We start from the raw sequence: 21,635 nt of genomic DNA on the forward strand, positions 1-21,635 counted from the left end.
TGGGAGAGTGAGTACAAACAAGGAGCAGGACAAGACAACACACATCAGGAGAGCTGACACAGAACTGAGGAAACCTCAGCCTTATATACAGGTTCCATGGGTGCAGCAGAGAAGCCACACCCATGGAGCAGACAGAGGATTAACTCCAATTAGGCACAGGGGAGTTAACCCATACAGAACCACAAATAACACATAGAAACAAAACTTCAGCGAGGAGCGCCGAACGAGCAAGGACGGAAGGTCACAGTCAGAGATAGTGGCTGTGACATGGACACTCCTTAAAGGGGCCTACAACCCTGCCAGCCGCCACCTCCTTCTCAATCTTATCCCTCACAACACCCGGATGGCGCAACGCTGAAGTCAAATTCCGAGCCGACATACTCGGCCCAACTAAACTACACGGAATCACGAAACCCCCAGTAAACCCCGCCAACAACAACTGAGCTACCTTCCTATTTGGATACCTCCTTAAATAAGGCTCCATCTCTTCCACCCTCATCGGCGTCACCCCTCTTCTGCGTAGCCTCGGGTCCCTTGCCCCTCCCTCGCCTGAAACACCACGACAAACTATGGGAGCCACCGCAATCCGAGCACTCATGCTTGTACCGGCAGTCTGACAAGAACCTGCAATGTCCTTCGTTATACTGCCAGCAACAACCCCTTCTATTTCCCCCTTGCAAATCTGAGGGACCCCCGGCCCATCCCCGAAAGGGCTGAGAACCACCCCTAGGCGCCGCCATCAACCGCATCCAGAGACCAATGTCCTTATGATCCCACCGTATGCTAGGCCCGACCGCCTTCCGCTGCCGGAACTGCTGATCATACCTAAGCCACGCCACACCCCCATATGTCCGATGAGCCTCCCCTGTCACATCCATATAGCAGAACAGTGCAGAGCAATGTTCGGGTGATTTTTCACCAACCACGCTGGCCAAAATCGCAAAGGCTTGAAGACAATTTTGAAACGTACGTGGGATCAATCTATACCGCCTCCTTTCTTCCTCCTCTTTCTTACTCTCGTCCGGTTTACCCCTGTCTAAGTTAAATTTCTCCAAAGGAAGCAATGAGAATATTTCTACATATTCATCCTTCCATATCTTATCCCTAATTTCCAGTTTCAAGTGAGCCCCCAGCGGTCCCTAAAAACACACATATATTTCCCCTTTCGCCGCGTCCGCCAACCGAACTCCATCCCCCACGTCGCTTCTAACTCCCGCCACCGCCCCTGATCCTGAGGCCTGCAAACCAACAGCGGCGACACCTTCCCCAGCCCCAACAGAACTGTGTACCATCCCCTGATCCAACGCCTGCGCAGACGCCCAAACTGACGCCGGGGATGCAGGCGCTCCGGTCCCCAACCGCGATAGCAATGACAGCATACCAGACAATACCTCCCGAGCCAAGACTTCAGAACCCCCCCCCCCACTATGCTGTTCTGCACCCCCAACTGGCATCTGACACGACGTCATCTCACCTGGCCGTCCCCGGATGGATCCTCCGGCAGCCGCAGATCCTCTCTCAGACATTCCCACCTGCGTGCTCGCTCTGCATGGCACGGCGTCCTCCAGCATCGAAACGTCCCTTCCGCCTGCCGTGTCGTCCACTCCTGAATCCAGTTCGCCCTCTTCTAACTGCGATGCCTCCCCCGCCTGCCGCTGACGTGAGGGGAGGGGAGGGTAACCATCCTTCTCCCAGCCGGGAGGGCCTCATCACCTGGCCGCATTCTAGCCATCCTTCCTGCCCCCACCTGAACCGACTCTGCAGCAGCTGCACTGCAAGCCGCCGCTCCATGCCACCGCTCAGGGGGCGGAGCCAAAGTATCCCCTCCGGTCACCGAATGGGTGCAATGTCGCCGACCCACCACTAGGGGCCGCAACGTTCTCTCCTCCATACCAGCCTCTGCGCTATCACTAGCCCCCTCACTCTGAAACTGCCGGCCCGAATCCATCTGCCGCAGCGCAGGAGACAGAACACCATCCCCAGCCGGAAGGCCCAAGCCATGAGACGGCCCGGCCGCACTGCCTCCTCGTGCCTCAGGTAAGGCCCTCCTGGCTCCCTCCCCGCGCGGGACATCTCGCGGGGATGCAGCCGCCTGCAAACGCTCCCTCCCCCTTGCTGAAAGGGAGACGGGTCTGGGACGAGCCCAACCCTCTCCCGCCGGCCTGCCACGCAATACCGAATTCCTCCCTCTGCGCCTGGGAGTCCGACTGGCAACGGACACCTCAGACCGCAGCGGATGGTCCCTGGCGGGGCTCCTAATCCGTCGGCGGATCCGAGGGGTCACAACCGGAGGAGAAGCCACAACCGGAGGAGAAGAAGGGGGATTAAGAGCAGCCACAACCGGAGGAGAAGGGCCGCGGCCCGCAGCGATGCCAAAAGCTCATCCAAAGAGGCCATGACACCACAAAATCTCGCTGGCTCTAGCTGGCAACTGGCCCGAAACCCCTCCCTCTATATCTTATATATCTTATATACCGCCCGCCAAACTACCAGCTACTCCCCACCTTAGTTCAAAAACCAACCCCCTACCATGCAAAATCACAGCAACATTAACCCTCTCCTAGCCTACAGTCTTCCCCCTAAGTCAGTCCGCCCTACGCTATGTCTGCGCCTCGCTCTGTTGCTATTATTATGAATGTACAACCGCCACATCAAGCTCTCAGTAAGGTGACACCATATAAATAGGAAATTATTATAATTGAAGCACAGCACTATTAGATGAGCCAAATCTGCCATGGAAGTCACCATGGAGTGACAAAAAAACACTAAAGAAAAAATGTAATCTAGTTTTGTTTATGCCGTCATCTCTTTCTCTGAACAGCAGATAATGATCATGTTAGACTTGTGCCTTTGCACCCAGAGGGGAGCTGGCGGCTACAGAAGGTTTTTTGCACATATTTACAGCTATTACAGAAATGATCGGTGGGGTCACCTGCTCCTGAGATGCTGAAATATAAAAGAGCCGGGTTTATTTTTAACCTATTGATTGACTGCTGGCTGTTCAGGTTACCATTCATTTGGACCTGAAATGTTCTCAAAAGTACACACTAAGGCCCCTTTCACACGGGCGAGTTTTCCACGTGGGTGCAATGCGTGAGTTGAACGCATTGCACCCGCACTGAATCCGGACCCATTCATTTCTATGGGGCTGTGCACATGAGCAGTGATTTTCACGCATCACTTGTGCGTTGCGTGAAAATCGCAGCATGCTCTATCTTGTGCGTTTTTCACGCAACGCAGGCCCCATAGAAGTGAATAGGACTGCGTGAAAATCGCACCGCATCCGCAAGCAAGTGCGGATGCGGTGCGATTTTCACGCACGGTTGCTAGGAGACGATCGGGATGGAGACCCGATCATTATTATTTTCCCTTATAACATGGTTATAAGGGAAAATAATAGCATTCTGAATACAGAATGCATAGTACAATAGGGCTGGAGGGGTTAAAATTATTATTATTTTTTTAACTCACCTTAATCCACTTGTTCGCGCAGCCCGGCTTCTCTTCTGTCTTCTTTCTTCAGGACCTGGGTAAAGGACCTGTGGTGACGTCACTGCGCTCATCACATGGCCCGTCACATGATCCATCACTATGGTAAAAGATCATGTGATGGACCATGTGATGAGCGCAGTGACGTCACCACAGGTCCTTTAACCATGTTATAAGGGAAAATAATACAATCTACAGAACACCTAACCCAAACCCGAACTTCTGTGAACATGCCGATTTTTCTCACATGCCTGCAAAACGCATTACAATGTTTTGCACTCGCGCGGAAAAATCGTGCATTTTCCCGCAACGCACCCGCATCTTATCCGGGCAAAAAACATGACGCCCGTGTGAAAGAGGCCTAAGGGTACTTTCACACTTGCGTTAGAGGAATCCGGCAGGCAGTTCCGTTGCCGTAACTGCCTGCCGGATACGGAAATCCGTGCGCAAATGGATACCATTTGTTTCCAGATCTGGATGCGGATTCGTCTGACAAATGCATTGAAATACCAGATCCGTCTCTCCGGTGTCATCTGGAAAAACGGATCCGGTATTTATTTTTTTCACATTTTCAAAGGCCTGCGCATGGTACCAGATCTGGCATTAATACATTTCAATGGAAATTAATGCCAGATTGCAAGTGTTCCGTAATTTTGGCCGGAGAAAATACCGCCGCATGACTGAACTGAAGACATCCTGATGCATACTGAACGGATTGCCTTCCATTCAGAATGCATTGGGATAAAACTGATTTTTTTTCCGGCATTGAGCCCCTAGGTTGGAACTCAATACCGGAAAACTTTAATGCTGGTGTGAAAGTACCCTTATTCATTTAAGTACCTGTTCTCCTGCTCACATCTAGGACGAACGTTTAAGAGATGACGTCTGATGACGTCTGGTACCACAGAATAAAAGCAACAGAATAATAATCATTGTATGTAGATGTATACGTATGCTCTTGCGTTAGGTAACATAGTAACATAAGGGGTCAGCATTTTAGACGCCGGTCTTAATATCCCCTATAGCTGGCGGTGGATCAACCGGAGTTATCTAGAGACGCCAGCCTCTACATAAGTTTGGCGGATCCACTTCTAAATGTAAGACAGCTTCCTAAACCAGGTGACGAAAATGGTAAATGAGATGGGCCTGCCAGCCTTCGCTGCCCACGCCACGACCACTTTTTTTTACCTGGTGTGAGCAGGGGAAAGGAAAATACGCCTAATATAGGCAGATTTCTGGTTAGTAAATGACCCCCATTGTTTGTAAGGCTGAAAAAAAAAATCTGTCCATCCAGTTCAGCCTATTATCCTGCAAGTTGATCCACAGGAAGGAAAATCAAAAACCTGAGGTAGAAGTAGAAGAGGTAGAAGTCAATTTTCCTAATTTTAGGGGAAAAAACTCCTTCCCGACTCCAATCAGGCAATCAGAATAACTCCCTGGATCAACGACCCCTCTCTAGTAGCTATAGCCTGTAATATTATTACGCTCCAGAAATACATCCAGGCCCCTCTTGAATTCCTTTATTGTACTCACCATCACCACCTCCTCAGGCAGAGAGTTCCATAGTCTCACTGCTCTTACCGTAAAGAATCCTCTTCTATGTTTGTGTACAAACCTTCTTTCCTCCAGACGCAGAGGATGTCCCCTCGTCACAGTCCTGGGGATAAATAGATGATGGGATAGATCTCTGTACTGATCCCTGAAGTATTTACACATAGTTATTAGACTTTATAGTTTATGGGTTATTGTGGTATGCTATATGGACAAAAGCAAGAGCTGAGCTAAAGGCTCATGGGTCCTGGTGCAAGAGTTCAGCTGGCAGACATCTTACCTTCCTACTTTTCAATCATCCTCCCATCTTCATAATGCTCCATCCTGCAACCCCCAATACTGTTCCCTCTCTGCTCCCCAATACTATACTGCAGAATCAGCCTCCCTGAAAATACTAAAACCATACAGATAGTTCCCCCTTCAATAATTATTGGTACAGTGCCCTAAAGAATAACTGCACCCAGCAAATAATGTCCGACACTAAGAGTGTAAACATGATGTCCCCCCAAAATAATTGTGCTATGCTGATACTGTGCCAGGGTGTCCCCCACAGTAATAGTGGTCCCCAAAAGTCCCACCAGTTATCTGCCAGAGTGCACTTAGTGTTAACAGTGCCCCCAGTAGTAATAATGCCCCATTGTGCCCATACTAGTAATCATGTTCAACATAGACCCCCAGTAGTAATAATTCTCCTTATAATGTGTGACAGTAGAAACATGCCCCCTAATATGTGTCTTTGGATTAGTGATTAGATTGTTCATCTGCTAGACAGTAGACCAATGGTATGATGTGATGTACTGTATGAGCTTTAATTAATTGAATAATTGATTCAAAGTTGCGTCTTATGAGCAGAAAAATACAGTATATGCTTGTCATCTTGAACGGCTTCTGATTTTAAAATATTCTATATTGTTAGCCAAAAAGAAGAAACTCATCACTAATGCATTGTTCGATTCATTGCAGGACCAAAGTACAAAAATACCCTATGTGTGCCAGTACAAAAAAAAAACTTGTAATGTGCGCCAGCCCAAAAAATACCCCCTTGTAATGTGCACCAATGCAAAAAATGCCCCCTCATAATGCGTGCCAGTGCAGAAATTCCCCCCTCCCCTTATAATGCATGCCAGTGCAAAAATGCCCCCTTAAAATGTTTCAGTATAAAACATGCCCCGTTCTGTGTGCCAGTACTCAAAATACCTCCTCTTAGTATCCCCAGTAGAGCCAGTATCTCCATAGTCTCCGCCCCCTTATGTGTGCCAGTACAAAATACCCCTATTTAGTGCCGCCAGTAGATGCCCCATAGTGCCCCTCATAGTGGCCCAACAGCATGGTGCAAAAATAAAAAACAATAAAGTCAAATACTTACCTTACTTACCTCTTCCAGCCTGTTTCCTGAGCCGTACGCTGCCTGGCTAAGGCGGCACAACGATAATTACATCAGGCCTAGTGCCTATAGCCTATCAGAGATAATGGCAGTGCTGGGAGACATCGCTCCTCTACCCCGCCACAGTTTCTAACTTTACCGCTGTCCTGCAGACATAGATACATAATTGATGGTGCACCAAAGGCAAGGGGGGCCTGTTTAAGTATATCCAAATGAGCCTCTAGGAGCAAGGGGGTGTTGACGTAACACCTAGAGGCTCAGCTCTCTCTGCAAACCAAACAGAAAGAGAAAGCCGCGCTGCTCAGAATAGGTATAGGTTCACATTAGGAGTAAAAAAGGAGTGTCTTTGCGATGTTATTCCTCAGTATCCTGCATGGATTATCACAAAAGTCGATGCTCTGATCTCCTAGAGAACAGAAGAAATAGGCCGACATAGTGAAGTACTGCCAACTGAGTTTAAATACAAGGATTGATCCATAAAACAACAATCATATAAAATGTGCACGTCCTCTCCTCAAACGCCCGACCCGGGTTTTGCCTCCGCTTTGTCAGGGGCAGTAACATCGCAAAGACACTCCTTTTTTTACTCCTAATGTGATAATGTGAGTTTATACCTATCCTGAGCAGCGCGGTTTTCTCTTTTTTTGTTTAGTTTTCAGTTAATTGTGAAAGGTGCCCACCTCACAACAAAGACCGCAGTGCAATCAGCGAACATTGCAGATTGCGTGTTAGTTTGTCCTTTTTTTTTTTTTATCAGTTTTTCTTTTTGTTTATTTAGTTAGGATTGGGTGTATTTGTTTATTTGTCACTGTATTTTATCTGTCAGCTTTCTCTGCAACTGCAGCATCCTCTGCACTTCAATTGACAGGGCCAGGTACTGAAAACATCATTATGCCTGGCTCTGTCAATCAAAGTGCAGAGGGCGCGGCAGTTGCAGAGAGAGCAGAGCCTCTAGGTGTAATGGCAACTCCCCCGTTGCTCCTAGAGCCTCATTTGCATATATTAAAACATGATTTTTGTCAGCAATGCGGGCACATATGAACAAGGGACCAACACAGATGCCTTCAGCTGCCAAGGGCACATGTAACAGGTCAGCCAGTGTCATAGGGACAAAACTGCTGACAGATGCCCTTTTAATCATCATGTCAAAAGAAGGTGGAAGAAACTAAAATGTAGCCATTATTAGTTTATGATAAAAAAAAAAAAACATCAGGTTCGTTATATAGTTAAAACCTATTAGAGATTGGCTGGCTATTTCCATGGGGGATATGGAACAAATGTGTCCACTTTGCAGTCTCCCTGAGTCTAGGCATTGATGGAATATGAAGTCTATTACCCCTAGTTTGCTCTAAATACCTTCTTGGTTGCGGTTGCTAAGGCTACTTTCACACTTGCGTTGTTCTTTTCCGGCATAGAGTTCCGTCACAGGGGCTCTATACCGGAAAAGAACTGATCAGGTATGTCCCCATGCATTCTGAATGGAGAGTAATCCGTTCAGTTTGCATCAGTATGTCTTCAGTTCAGTCGTTTTGACTGATCAGGCAAAAGAGAAAACCGTAGCATGCTACGGTTTTATCTCCGGCTAAAAAAACTGAAGACATGCCTGAATGCCGGATCAGGCATTTTTTCCCATAGGAATGTATTAGTGCCGGATCCGGCATTCAGAATACCGGAATGCCGGATCCGTCCTTCCGGTATGCGCATGCGCAGACTGAAAAAAAGGTGAAAAAATAAATGCCGGATCCGTTTTTGCCGGATGACACCGGAAAGACGGATCCGGCATTTCAATGCATTTTTTCGACTGATCAGGCATTTTTAAGACTGATGAGGATCCTGATCAGTCTTACTAATGCCATCAGTTAGCATACATTTTGCCTGATCCGGCAGGCAGTTCCGGCGACGGAACTGCTTGCCGGATCTCTCTGCCGCAAGTGTGAAAGTAGCCTAAGCCCTAAACTGTACAAATGTGGAGCACCCGTCCCCATAAGGGTGACCCCCCCCCCCTTCCCCGCAACCGGTGCTGGAACCGCAGTATTGGTAACAAGTAGAGGAATACAGTGGTGCTCAGTAACCTGGTGGGAGGAGGTAGCGTTGATGGAGATACAAGTCTTGCGTGTTTTGCAGTCAGGACAAGGTGGTCCCTTGGTCATTGCAATGTTTACTGGAATCTAACAGATACAGAAAACATCGCTCCAGATGCAGCACACATGATCATTGCTTCTCCATCCATGAACCATGCAGTGAGCTTGACATTGACAGTCCCATAGAGGTTAGCCATGACAAGAACTTCATAGGGTATAGAGGATGCTTCTAGGAAGATCTGATACTTGTGCTCAGAGCATTGACTCATCTGATGGCACCGACTGCCAAGAAGTGCTTAAGATGTCATCTATGGCTCCAGCATCTATTTTTAATGCTGGATCGTGTGTTACCTGCCTCCAGCTTTGTACCGGAGGTGTTACATTTCATTGTAATCCTGCCCTCTGATGATAATGAGATGATTGTGCACTCTGCCCCAAGAGTACACAGCACAAGCCGAAAAGTGTCTCCAGAGGACAGGAAGCATCATCCTATTGTGAGGCTCAGTAAAATGTAGATAGTGGCATGAAAACATAAAAAAATCATTCTTTTCTGACCTTTGTTTTCAGGTGAGAGTAAAACTATTTTCTATTCTCTTATTTGATTCTGTTATCTAAATATCTATCTATCTATCCATCTATCTATCTATCTACAGGTGAAACTCGAAAAATTTGAATATTGTGCAAAAGTGCATTTATTTCAGTAATGTAAATTAAAAGGAATTGCATTAATGCAGCTTAAAATTAGAATTTTGTGAAAATGTTCAATATTCTAGGCTCAAAGTGTCACACTCTAGTCGGCTAATTAATCCATACCCCCTGAGCAAAGGGTACCTCAAAATTGTGACTTTGGGGTTTCATAAGCTGTAAGCCATAATCATCCAAATTATAACAAATAAAGGCTTGAAATATCTCGCTTTGCATGTAATGAGTCTATCTCATATGTTAGTTTCACCTTTTAAGTTGCATTACTGAAATATATGAACTTTGCACGATATTCTAATTTTGGATCCATCTATCGTCTATTATCTATCTATCTATCTATCTATCTATCTATCTATCTATCTATCTATCTATCTATCTATCTATCTATCTATCTATCTATCTATCTATTACCTGTCTGTCTATCTACAAAAAAAGAAAAAGAAAAATGTCCCAGTAAGCCCCAGGACTGAAACAATGCATGGGTGAATAAATGACACTACAACTGAACTTCTCTTGGGCGTGCCGTGGAATTTCTTTGCTGTCTATCTATCAATTTATTGTTTGTCTATTTATTTATTATCTATCTATTGTCTATCAGTCTGTCTATCGATCTCTGTTTGTCTATCGATCTATCTTTGTATTTATCTAGCTAAGGGCTCTTTCACACTTGCGTTCTTTTCTTCCGGCATAGAGTTCCGTCGTCGGGGCTCTATGCCGGAAGAATCCTGATCAGTTTTATCCTAATGCATTCTGAATGGAGTGAAATCCGTTCAGGATGTCTTCAGTTCCGGAACGGAACGTTTTTTGGCCGGAGAAAATACCGCAGCATGCTGCGCTTTTTGCTCCGGCCAAAAATCCGGAACACTTGCCGCAAGGCCGGATCCGGAATTAATGCCCATTGGAAGGCATTGATCCGGATCCGGCCTTAAGCTAAACGTCGTTTCGGCGCATTGCCGGAGCCGACATTTAGCTTTTTCTGAATGGTTACCATGGCTCCCAGGACGCTAAAGTCCTGGCAGCCATGGTAAAGTGTAGCGGGGAGCGGGGGAGCAGCATACTTACCGTCCGTGCGGCTCCCGGGGCGCTCCAGAGTGACGTCAGGGCGCCCCAAGCGCATGGATCACGTGATCGGAGCGCCCCGGGAGCCGCACGGACTGTAATTATACCGCTCCCCACTACTACTATGGCAACCAGGACTTTAATAGCGTCCTGGGTGCCATAGTAACACTGAAAGCATTTGGAAGACGGTTCCATCTTCAAATGCTCTCAGTACACTTGCGTTTTTCCGGATCCGGCGGGCACCTCCGGCAACGGAAGTGCATGCCGGATCCCAACAACGCAAGTGTGAAAGAGGCCTTATCTATCTATAATAATGTGATAGTCCCGTGCTTTTATCTTTGTATTCCTACATGCGGAGCTCTCTCATGTATTATCAGAAATTACGGCTTTCCGATAATACATGAGAGAGCTCCGCATGTAGGAATACAAAGATAAAAGTGCGGGACTATCACATTATTATATGATGTTTTTTATGATTTTTATGTTTTTTTTGAAAATGTATTTTAAACTTGTAATAAATATACTGTGGTTACTGTGAGCCAGTGTTAATTATATATGTATCTGCATTTCATAGTGTCTAAAGGTAGAAGGCAGGCAGTGCTCCAGAGTGTTTTTATTTGGTTGAGCGTCCCTTTAGCAGATATACTGTGTAACTTTTAGGTCCCTTTCACATGAGCGAGTATACCGCGCGGGTGCAATGCATGATGTGAACGCATTGCGCCCGCACGGAATCCAGACCGATTTATTTCAATGGGGCTGTGTACATGTGCGTTGGTTTTCACGCATCACTTGTGCGTTGCGTGCAAATCGCAGCAAGCTCTATATTCTGCGATTTTCACGCAACGCTTGCCCCATAAAAGTGAATGGAGCTGCGTGAAAATCGCAAGCAAGTTCGGATGCGATGCGTTTTTCACGGATGGATGCTAAGAGATGTTTTTTGTATACCTTCAGTTTTTTATCACCCGTGCGATAAAAACTGAACGCGATCGCAGACAAAACTGAATGACTTTGTTTGCGAAATTGCGCATTTTTCACTGAACGCATTCGCAACGCATCCGGACCTAATCTGCTCACGCTCATCTGCAAGGGGCCTTAATCTATTTATCTGTCTATTGTTCATCTATTTATATACTATATCTATCTATTTATTTATTGTTCATCTATGTATCTATTATCTATCTATCTACGGTATCTATCTAATCTATCTGTCTATTTTTCATCTATTCATATACTATCTGTCTGTCTGTCTATCTATTTATCTATTATCTACAGTATATATTATCTATCTATCTATCTATCTATCTATCTACAAAAAAATAAAAAAGTCCCAGTAAGAGGATTGAAATGACACATGGGTGAATAAATGACACTACAATTGAACTTCTCTTGGGAGTGCCGTGTATTTTCTTTGCTATCTATCTATCTATCTATCTATCTATCTATCTATCTATCTATCTATCTATCTATCTATCATATATCTATCTCATATCTATCTATTTATCTGTCTGTCTATGTATCTAATCTTGTCAGGCTGTCCACTACCTAACCTATAGCTTCATGTATACATATATTACCTGGCAGATAACAAAACTCTTCCTGATTTAAGCCGAGATGAAACCTTAGTTGTTGCTTTCAGGCTTGAGCTCTATATGTTCATCTCATGACCTGACGGGTCTCAGAGCATGTTCTGCAGAAAGCTACGACCGCTACATCTAATAAGAACATATCTTCAGAAAAAAAGCTGTATTTGTGTGACCTCTTCCTATTTTTTCAGGCAGGGATATGACGAAAGATATGGATTTTACGAGGCCGTACAAAGAGAAAACTATGGCAACAGAGACTATAATTATGAGCCTCCAGTTGGTGTTTCTGGAGAGAAAGGTACATAGCCCTTCCTTGTGGCTGTTTTCGACTTCTTAGTCTTTCCATACCTTTCATGGTTCTTTGAATTAGATTTGCCGAGTACATGTAGGCTGTGCTGCCGAAAGTTTCAAAATGAGATTTCTGTTTGCTTGACTCAATCGGAAGCTCTTCTCCGTGGCCCCCATTTATATCAAATAACCTACTTTCCTAATTAAAGAGGAACCGCTCTATATTAATTATATTATAGTCCTCGCTGCATTCGGTCCCTGATTTATTCATCTATTTATACCTCAAATGAGGCTTTCTTCATTTTACAGATGGGAGAAGAGGAATGTACAACAATCAGATCGAGCACTGGGGGCAGAATTCCGCCAGCACTTCCGCCTTTGATCAGAACATGGAGAGGGGTCATCCACAAAGGGACGCACACAGGTCATACATCACTTTTTATGTGTGTGCAAAATGTGTATATCAAGTCGGAGAAGTTCATCAATTTTTCACAGGTCCTTTAAAAAATTTAAGATGCAGTTTCATTGACTCCCCCATTTGTTCATTGCTGCAATCTTGATAAATTACCCTCAATAAAAAAATAAAAAAATAAATATATATATATATATATATATACACACATATACACATACATATACATATAGAGTTAAATATAGTTAAAGACCATCTGTCAGCAGATTTGCACCTATGACACTGGCTGACCTGTTACATGTGCACTTGGCAGCTGAAGACATCTGTGTTGGCCCCATCTTCATATGTGTCCGCATTGCTGAGAAAAATGAAGCTTTAATATATGCAAATGAGATGCTAGGAGCAACGGGGGCGTTGCCATTACTCCTTGAGGCTCTGCTCTCTCTGCAACTGCTGCGCCCTCTGCACCAGGTGTGATGACATATTCACTGTCTGGCCCTGCCAATCACAGTGCAGAGGGCGAAGCAGTTGCAGAGAGAGCAGAGCCTCTAGGTGTAATAGTCACGCCCCTGTTGCTCCTAGAGGCTCATTTGCATATATTAAAACATTTTTCTCAGCAATGCGGGCACATATGAACATGGCACCAACACAGATGCCTTCAGCTGCCAAGCGCACATGTAACAGGTCAGCCGGTGTCATAGGGACAAAACTGCTGACAGATGCCCTTTAAAGATAGCCTGTCACGGTTCCTGACATGTCTGACTTGGTAAATACATTCCTCATGAAATATCAATGCTGGAGCATCTTTTCTTATAACTCCACATAATACAGTTCCTTTGTTATTATGTTTGAATATGTATAAATTGACGACTGAATGTTACATTACTTCTTGCCAAAGGGGCGTGTCCCTACACTGATTGGCGCCTTCGGCACTTATTGGACGCTGTCAAAGTGTGTAGGGACATATCACCACCTGGTAACACCCAGTTTCCAGTGTATTCATATATTTTCAGGAGGAATAACAGAGGAATGGCACAATATAGAATTCTAAGAAAAGATGTTCCAGCATTGAGTATTTACTGAGACAGAAATGTCAGGAGAGCCGACTGATCCTCTTTAGTTTGCTTCACATGTGAGTTATTATATTCTGTGGGGAACATCACGAGTTCTGCAGTGCTATAGTGCACATGTAGCGGTGACCTAATCGTTATTTTTTCCTCCCTCGCTGCTTGCGATTTAGTATTATTCTACCCATGTTGTACTGTAATTGGCATTTGAAATCAGCTTCCATGCACTTGCTTCCTGGAGAACTGGTGGCAGCTTGTGCTTTATCCACAACAGCCAATTGGATAGAGCAGAACTGTAGCGTAAAGCATGGAGGAGGTATGGAGCAGCAGTACGTGCCTCTGAGGAGGCAGGAGGTGCATTGCAGACTTCCATTGTGCAGTACTGCTAAGCTGTTGCAGTCATTGACCATAACTCTGCCATACTGAAGCAGAGAAAAAACATTTCAGAGCAGTCACCACCAGAAAACATGTCCCACCATGATATGTGATGCTTATTTTATAGATCATAAAAAATGAACCATATTTGTTAGTTACAATATTTTAAAAAAAGGATCTAGTGAAGAGATAGTTACTCACATAGCAAAACCGCAGCACTTATCTCGTAAATCCCATTTATTACTCCAAAAGTGCACCGTACATCTAGGCAGGATAGCAGACAGAATAGCAGAGCCGTATCAGGCCCCAACTGTTATTTAGGCCTCAAATCCGACCCCCAATGTCATTCTGACCTCAGATCAGACCCCCAATGTTTTTCAGACCTCAGATCAGACCCCCAATTAGACCCCCAGTGTTTTTCAGACCTCAGATCAGACCCTCAATGTTATTCAGACCTCAGATCAGACCCCCAATGTTATTCAGACCTCAGATCAGACCCTCAATGTTATTCACACCTCAGATAAGACCCCAATGTTATTCACACCTCAGATCAAACCCCCAATGTTATTCACACCTCAGATCAGACCTCAATGTTATTCACACCTCAGATCAGACCCCAATGTTATTCACACCTCAGATCAGACCCCCAATGTTATTCACACCTCAGATCAGACCCCCAATGTTATTCAGACCTCAGATCAGACCCCCAATGTTATTCACACCTCAGATCAGACCCCCAATCTTATTCAGACCTCAGATCAGACCCCCAATGTTATTCAGACCTCAGATCAGACCCCCAATGTTTTTCAGACCTAAAACCAAATCACAAATGTTATTCAGACCTCAGATTACATCCCCAATGTTATTCAGACCCCCAATCAGACCCTCAATGTTATTCACACCTCAGATCAGACCCCCAATGTTATTCACACCTCAGATCAGACCCTCAATATTATTCACACCTCAGATCAGACCCCAATATTATTCACACCTTAGATCAGACCCCCAATGTTATTCACACCTCAGATCAGACCCCAATGTTATTCACACCTCAGATCAGACCCCCAATGTTATTCAGACCTCAGATTACATCCCCAATGTTATTCACACCTCAGATCAGACCTCAATGTTATTCACACCTCAGATCAGACCCCAATCTTATTCACACCTCAGATCAGACCCCCAATGTTATTCACACCTCAGATCAGACCCCCAATGTTATTCACACCTCAGATCAGACCCCAATCTTATTCACACCTCAGATCAGACCCCAATCTTATTCACACCTCAGATCAGACCCCCAATGTTATTCACACCTCAGATCAGACCCCAATCTTATTCACACCTCAGATCAGACCCCAATGTTATTCACACCTCAGATCAGACCCCCAATGTTATTCACACCTCAGATCAGACCCCAATGTTTTTCAGACCTCAGATCAGACCCCAATCTTATTCACACCTCAGATCAGACCTCAATGTTATTCACACCTCAGATCAGACCCCCAATGTTATTCACACCTCAGATCAGACCTCAATGTTTATCACACCTCAGATCAGACCTCAATTTTATTCACACCTCAGATCAGACCCCAATGTTATTCACACCTCAGATCAGACCCCAATGTTATTCACACCTCAGATCAGACCCCAATGTTATTCACACCTCAGATCAGACCTCAATGTTAATCACACCTCAGATCAGACCCCAATGTTAATCACACCTCAGATCAGACCCCAATGTTATTCACACCTCAGATCAGACCCCAATGTTATTCACACCTCAGATCAGACCCTCATTCCGACCCCCAATGTTATTCACACCTCAGATCAGACAAAAAATATATAAATAAACAACTCACCTCTCCTTTTCCGGACACTGCTGCCACCACTCCAGAGATCCAGCGCTCTTCCTGCAGCTCTGTGCTGTGACCTGACATCACACAGCGTGAAGAAGACAAGGGACTGGTGAGTATGGCCAGCACAAGGAGCTATGTATTCACTGCTCCCCGGTCTTACTGTACTAATGAGCTCTTCTATAATGGAAGCACTCATTAGTATTCACCCTCTTTTGGGGGGTAAAAACACCCCCGTTTCTGCAGATTGTCTGGGGTCCCTGCATGTAATCTGCTGCTGCAGTCAATCACTGGCCACGGCAGTGATCTGCTACCCTTGCATCACATGACCGTTTGACATGACGCGAGGGGAGCACCAGTTAGTAATTGGCTGCAGGAACGTCAAATCGAAAGTTTATATGGATCAGGGTCGGGGAGCTAATGAGCTGGGACCCAGCGCCAGGGATCAGGTAAGTATGATTACCAGCGCCAATCTGAGAGGTCTGGAAGTTAGGGGATTATTGTAATATTCATTTAATTTTTCTTTGGATAATCTATAAAATCCAGCCTGTCAATAGTATTTATGAATATCATTTTCTAATACTATTTATGTCCATTTGAATACTTCTAATGAATCACAATCACATTTGCCTTGTTTGGTTAAGGTTGCAACGCTATGAGAATGATAGCGCCTGGCACCCAGCAGAGAGGAGATGTGACTCTGCGGTGGATAGATTGGAGGTAAGGACCTTCTAGCGTCTGGTCAAAATGACATTAGTAATGCTGCCATAGACATCAGGTTGTCGATAGATCACGCTGATTTCATGGGATCTACCAACAGTCTAATATCTTTGTGGCAGCCCAACTCTTCCCAAGAATTTCCATTCAGGGAAAACTGGGGTCACCTGGGATCCATATCTCCTCAAGCTACAGAAATGTCTTATAGCTGTGCTTAACTTAGAGCTGGAGAGGAACGAGAAGTTTATGGGGGAACTTTCAAGAGCTTCCAACTTGATAAACCTGATTCATAGAAGGGGGAAGGATGCTATTCAAAACTCATGCACCTCTGGTACATAGAGGACCCAGATTGGCCCTAACTGATGGCCAAACACTCATAAGGAAAGCAGCTATTTTTCCTGACACCACCATAAACATGTATGTTCAGCTCATGTTTATTTTAGTGGGAAGAGGGAAGTACGCCATGCCAGATCTCTGGTGGGAACACAGGTTGTAATCCTTTGTAGCCAATCCCTCCTTGCCCCATTATGTGTATACCCAGATTATGGCCAAATACTTCAAGATGGAAGAAATGCAGCAAGCCCAGGAGGAGGGAGAGAGAGAGAGCGAAGGATGGGAGTGGTAGTGGCTCTGGCTCTTACAGTCACTCACTGTGGCTTTCTTCACAACACTGGTCCCTAGGCCATGCAGTGAAAGAAAGGTGCACCCTTTGTGTCCACAACCTGGTGTTTGGGCTCCTGCCTAATGGTAGTTGGGGTGCCTGTGATATTATTAAGTGTTTGTATGGGTGCAAAGCAGGGTGTGTAGAGTGCAATGGCTAGTGTACGGTGCAGGAGTCGGGAACCAGAACAGGTTTAACAGAATAAACATCTCTCTTTACCATAGCGCAAAATGGGAGTTGTAGTACATCCAATGATAGTAAAAACAGAGTTCCCACAATATACAGTACGAATCTCCCCAGATGGAAATTATTGTACTCTTTCCTCTCTATCTTTCTCCTGTCTCTTCCTGCAGAATCCATGGCTCGCAATCTCATTTTTACAATTGTGCCTGTAATTCACAACGTAGGCCATACAGGTTTTAGGCCTATTTCACACAAACAATAAGGATTGTGTCAGGATCTGTTCACGAACAAACTGATGGTTTGGCATACAAGTTCAGTCAGTTTTGCCTGAGATTGCGTTTAGTGTTTCAGTTTTTTCCGCACGGGTTCAATCACTTTTGATGTGTTTTTCACACGTGTGAAAAAAACAACCTGAACAATAACAATCTAAATCTCCTAGAAACCATCAGTGAAAAACGCAGTGCATCCGGATGCAGTCTGTTTTTCACTGAAGCCCCATTCACTTCTATGGAACCAGAGCTGTGTGAAAAACGCAGAATATAGAACATGCTGCGATTTTTCCTGAACGCAGAGATGATGCATGAAAACGACGCTCATGCGCACGGAGCCGTTAAAATGAACGGGTCATGGTTCTGTCCAGATGCTATGCATTTGCTTCATGCGTCGCACCTGGACGGGAAACTTACTCGTGTGAAAGAGGCTTAGGGCAGTGAGTCCATTGCGGGAATCATGCTCTGCGAGTGTAATCCTCCATTCTGGACTTGCAGGAGCTCACGGCATTATAATGGTTTATAATGCTGTGTGCCTCTGCTTGACCTTCCTTCTACAGGTTCATACTTTAGGTCACCGATTCTGTAGAAGAAAGGTCAAGCAGAGGCACATAGCATTATAAATCATGATAATGCCGTGCTCTCCTGCAAGTCCAGAATGGAGGATCACTCTGACACACAGAGCGTGATTCCCACAATGGTCTTGTTTGTGTAACACAGCACTTAGAGATATGCGTTGTGTCCAAGTGTGAAGGATGTCTTAACAGTATTCCCCTCACTGCAGTAAAGTCTAATTAGCTTAGGTAGCAGCATATCTTATTGACTCCAATGCTCTCATCCTATCTCTTTAGTCCAGTCTTGTGAGGAATGGAGTACATGGAGTTGCTTCCTCACTCTTCTCCTTCCTTACTGGTTGTCCTGCATACTATTCCTTCCAGATACTATTGTGTACTTTTGTCACTTGAGATATCATAGCAATCATTACAATCAGCCATATTTGATTCATTTAACCTCTTAACTCAGAGTGATCATACATAGACTTAATTCTGGAAGTTCATTCTGGAACGGTGCCCACATGATCACCACAGTAGCCAAACTGACATCTGCTGCAATAGCCAGGATCAAAGATAGCTTCAGACTCCACAGTTGTAATACGTATTGACGCCACACACCATCTGTTGTATTACAAAGTCGCTCACTACCTACAGAACGTTGAGGCCGTCTCTTCTAGATGTCCACGGAGGTAAATAGTTATGAAACAAGCTCCTTTTCACTGGGACTAGAGCTGAGAACATCTCTCAGTGTTGGCTTCATTGAACATGATGAAACCTGCTTATACCTTGCTTCTCTCTTAGTCTTTCAGTTCAACAGAACCCAGTTTGCTGTCCCAGTACCGGGACTCTGGCATGTCGTCCAGTAGCTATGAGTTGAGTCAGTACATGCAGGATCCAGCAGACTTGATCGACTCCTGGAATCCATTGCAAGATGGTAAATACATATTGACGTTTCTGATTGTTTTAATAATGAATATAATCAACATTTCACCTGGACAATCAAATCTTTTGTGAATTAATGTCTGTCTGTAAATTTATTTTAGAGTTTTTTACAGGACTTATCTATTGATGGCCAGTTCTCAAGATGTTTCATCAATATCAAATTGGTGGTGGGTCTGACTTCTGGCACCCACACCGATCTGGTGCTAGAAATTACACAGCATGGTCTGAAGCAGAAGGCTCCATCCACTGTCTAGTGGCTGTGCGGGTTAGTGTAGGACAGCTCCATTAGCATGAATGGGAACTGAGCTGCAGGACGCCGATGTTGGAAACTATACAGTGGACAGAGCTTTCTTCTTCCGGCTACTTAGGCTTCATGCACACGTATTTTTTCACGATCCACAAAACGGGGTTCCGTTGTTCCGTGATCCGTTTCCGTTTTTTTTTTTCGTGTGTCTTCCTTGATTTTTGGAGGATCACCAGACATGAAAAGTGAACAAAAAATCAAAGTCAAGTTTGCCTTGAAAATGATAGGAAAAAAACGGACACGGATCACGGACGCGGATGACAATCTTGTGTGCCTCCGTGTTTTTTCACGGACCCATTGACTTGAATGGGTCCGCGAACCGTTGTCCGTGAAAAAAATAGGACAGGTCCTATTTTTTTGACGGACTGGAAACACGGATTACGGACGCGGATGACAAACGGTGCATTTTCCGAGTTTTCAACTGACCCATTGAGAGTCAATGGGTCCGCAGAAAATCACGGAAAACGGAACAACGGACACGGAACCCAACAACGGTCGTGTGCATGAGGCCTTACACTGTAGAATTGGACTGGGATCTTAAAGAGGTTGTCCCATGAAAAATATTCTACAGTTTTCAGACCAGCACCTGGATCTGAATACTTTTGTAATTGCATGTAATTAAAAATTTAGCATAGCCACTGAGTTATTCAATAAAACATATCTGTATAGCGCCACCTGCTGTTTGTTTTCTTCTTATTTCTTTGTCCTGCTCACTGAGATGGCCGCACATGCTCAGTTTCATCCTTCAACTGCCTCCTGAGTTATCATAGGGAGAGAGCTTCAGCAGAATACCATTTATTTACAAGTAGTCTTTTGGACTTATAATTGCCTTATTTTCACATATGCTTCTAATCGTTTTTGCTAAAACGTGACTTTTAATACAGTATGTGCAAATGTTTTTAAAAGACCTAATAAATCTCTTTAAAACTATCAGTTGTGCTGCATTCCTTTTCTTCACTGATGAAATATATAGCGCTGTTGTCTTCACAGCGCTCCTATTGGAGCCATGGGCTGCAGCAGGCGCTGTGAACACAACAGCGCTATATATTTAATCAGTGAAGAAAAGGAATGCAGCACAACTGATAAAGAGATTTATTAGGTCTTTTAAAAACATTTGCACATACTGTATTAAAAGTCACGTTTTAGCAAAAACGATTAGAATCATATGTGAAAATAGGCAATTATTAGTCCAAAAGACTACTTGTAAATAATGGTATAAAGTGTCTGCACGTATTGTATGTTTTGGGTCCATGTGTGTAGTAGTGTCTTCAGCAGAATAGACACGCCCCAGGAGCTGCAGCAGAAAGGACACCCTACTTGAGTGGTCAACTTGATATAACTATAGCAGAGCAATGGAATGGGGAGATCTCTGGATCCATGTGAGGTACAGGGCTGGTTGTAGTTTTGTCATGTACTATGTGACATCTGATCTTCATTTTTTACATCAGTCATGGGATAACCCCTTTAAAGTGGCTCTGGTTAAAACAAAAAAAAAAAAAAAGAGGGCCCATGTTGTAGGCAGGTCCAAATTGACCAAAGGCAGGGGAACTCAAGTATATGGGGTCAGCAATACTGTAGTGCAGCACAAAATACCTCCCCAGTAGCTGTCCCTCTTTGGTGGTCATCAATATCTGCCATGTTCTTACCTCCTACCTACCTACAATAAGGGTAGGGCCACTTTAAGTTCTGAGTCCGCCCTTGCATCCAACGGAGGACTTCTACCCTAACAACTAGTGTTGAGCAAATCGAAGTATCCGAAGTGGACTTCGATCCGAATTTCAGGAAAATTTTGATTAGTCACAAAGCAAATTTTCTTGCGCTTCATGGTAGCGAATCAATTTTTCCTAAAATGGTGACTGAAAATAAAAAATTATACTCACCTCATCCACTTGCTTGCAGCGAGGCCGTCCGCACCCATCTTGATTGAAGAAAACCCGCCAAAGGACCCGCAGAGAGCGTGATTACCTCACCACGTGATCACGCTGGGCGTGCGCGGTGACATCATTAGTGATCACGTGGTGAAGTCGTCACCCTCGCTGCAGGTCCTTTAGCGGGTTTTCTTCAATCAAGACGGGAGCGGACGGCCTCTCCCCGAGCAAGTGGATGAGAGATTATAATTTTTTTTTTTAGCCTCTGATTAACCCCTGAAAGGCTTAAT

At 44.8% G+C, this 21,635-nt stretch overlaps 1 protein-coding gene and 1 long non-coding RNA gene across 5 annotated transcripts in view; one reads left to right on the forward strand and one right to left on the reverse strand.

Moving 5' to 3' along the window:
• The window catches only part of LOC120979751 (protein transport protein Sec16B-like), a 269,654-nt gene that overhangs the window by 49,611 nt on the left and 198,408 nt on the right, over positions 1-21,635 (forward strand). For all 4 annotated transcript variants that reach the window (XM_040408708.1, XM_040408707.1, XM_040408709.1 and 1 more), the window contains 4 exons: positions 12,041-12,147; positions 12,447-12,561; positions 16,492-16,567; positions 19,033-19,165. In XM_040408708.1, the coding sequence (XP_040264642.1) occupies positions 12,041-12,147; positions 12,447-12,561; positions 16,492-16,567; positions 19,033-19,165 (431 nt within the window). The remainder of the gene's footprint in view (positions 1-12,040; positions 12,148-12,446; positions 12,562-16,491; positions 16,568-19,032; positions 19,166-21,635) is intronic.
• LOC120979754 lies at positions 7,139-12,868 on the reverse strand. Its single transcript, XR_005774380.1, has 3 exons — positions 12,841-12,868; positions 11,977-11,978; positions 7,139-7,250 (listed from the first exon to the last, which is right to left on the reverse strand). It is a non-coding gene; the product is annotated as an uncharacterized LOC120979754 (long non-coding RNA).

This window comes from Bufo bufo, chromosome 9 (assembly GCF_905171765.1).
Source record: "Bufo bufo chromosome 9, aBufBuf1.1, whole genome shotgun sequence".
Lineage (NCBI taxonomy): Eukaryota > Metazoa > Chordata > Amphibia > Anura > Bufonidae > Bufo > Bufo bufo.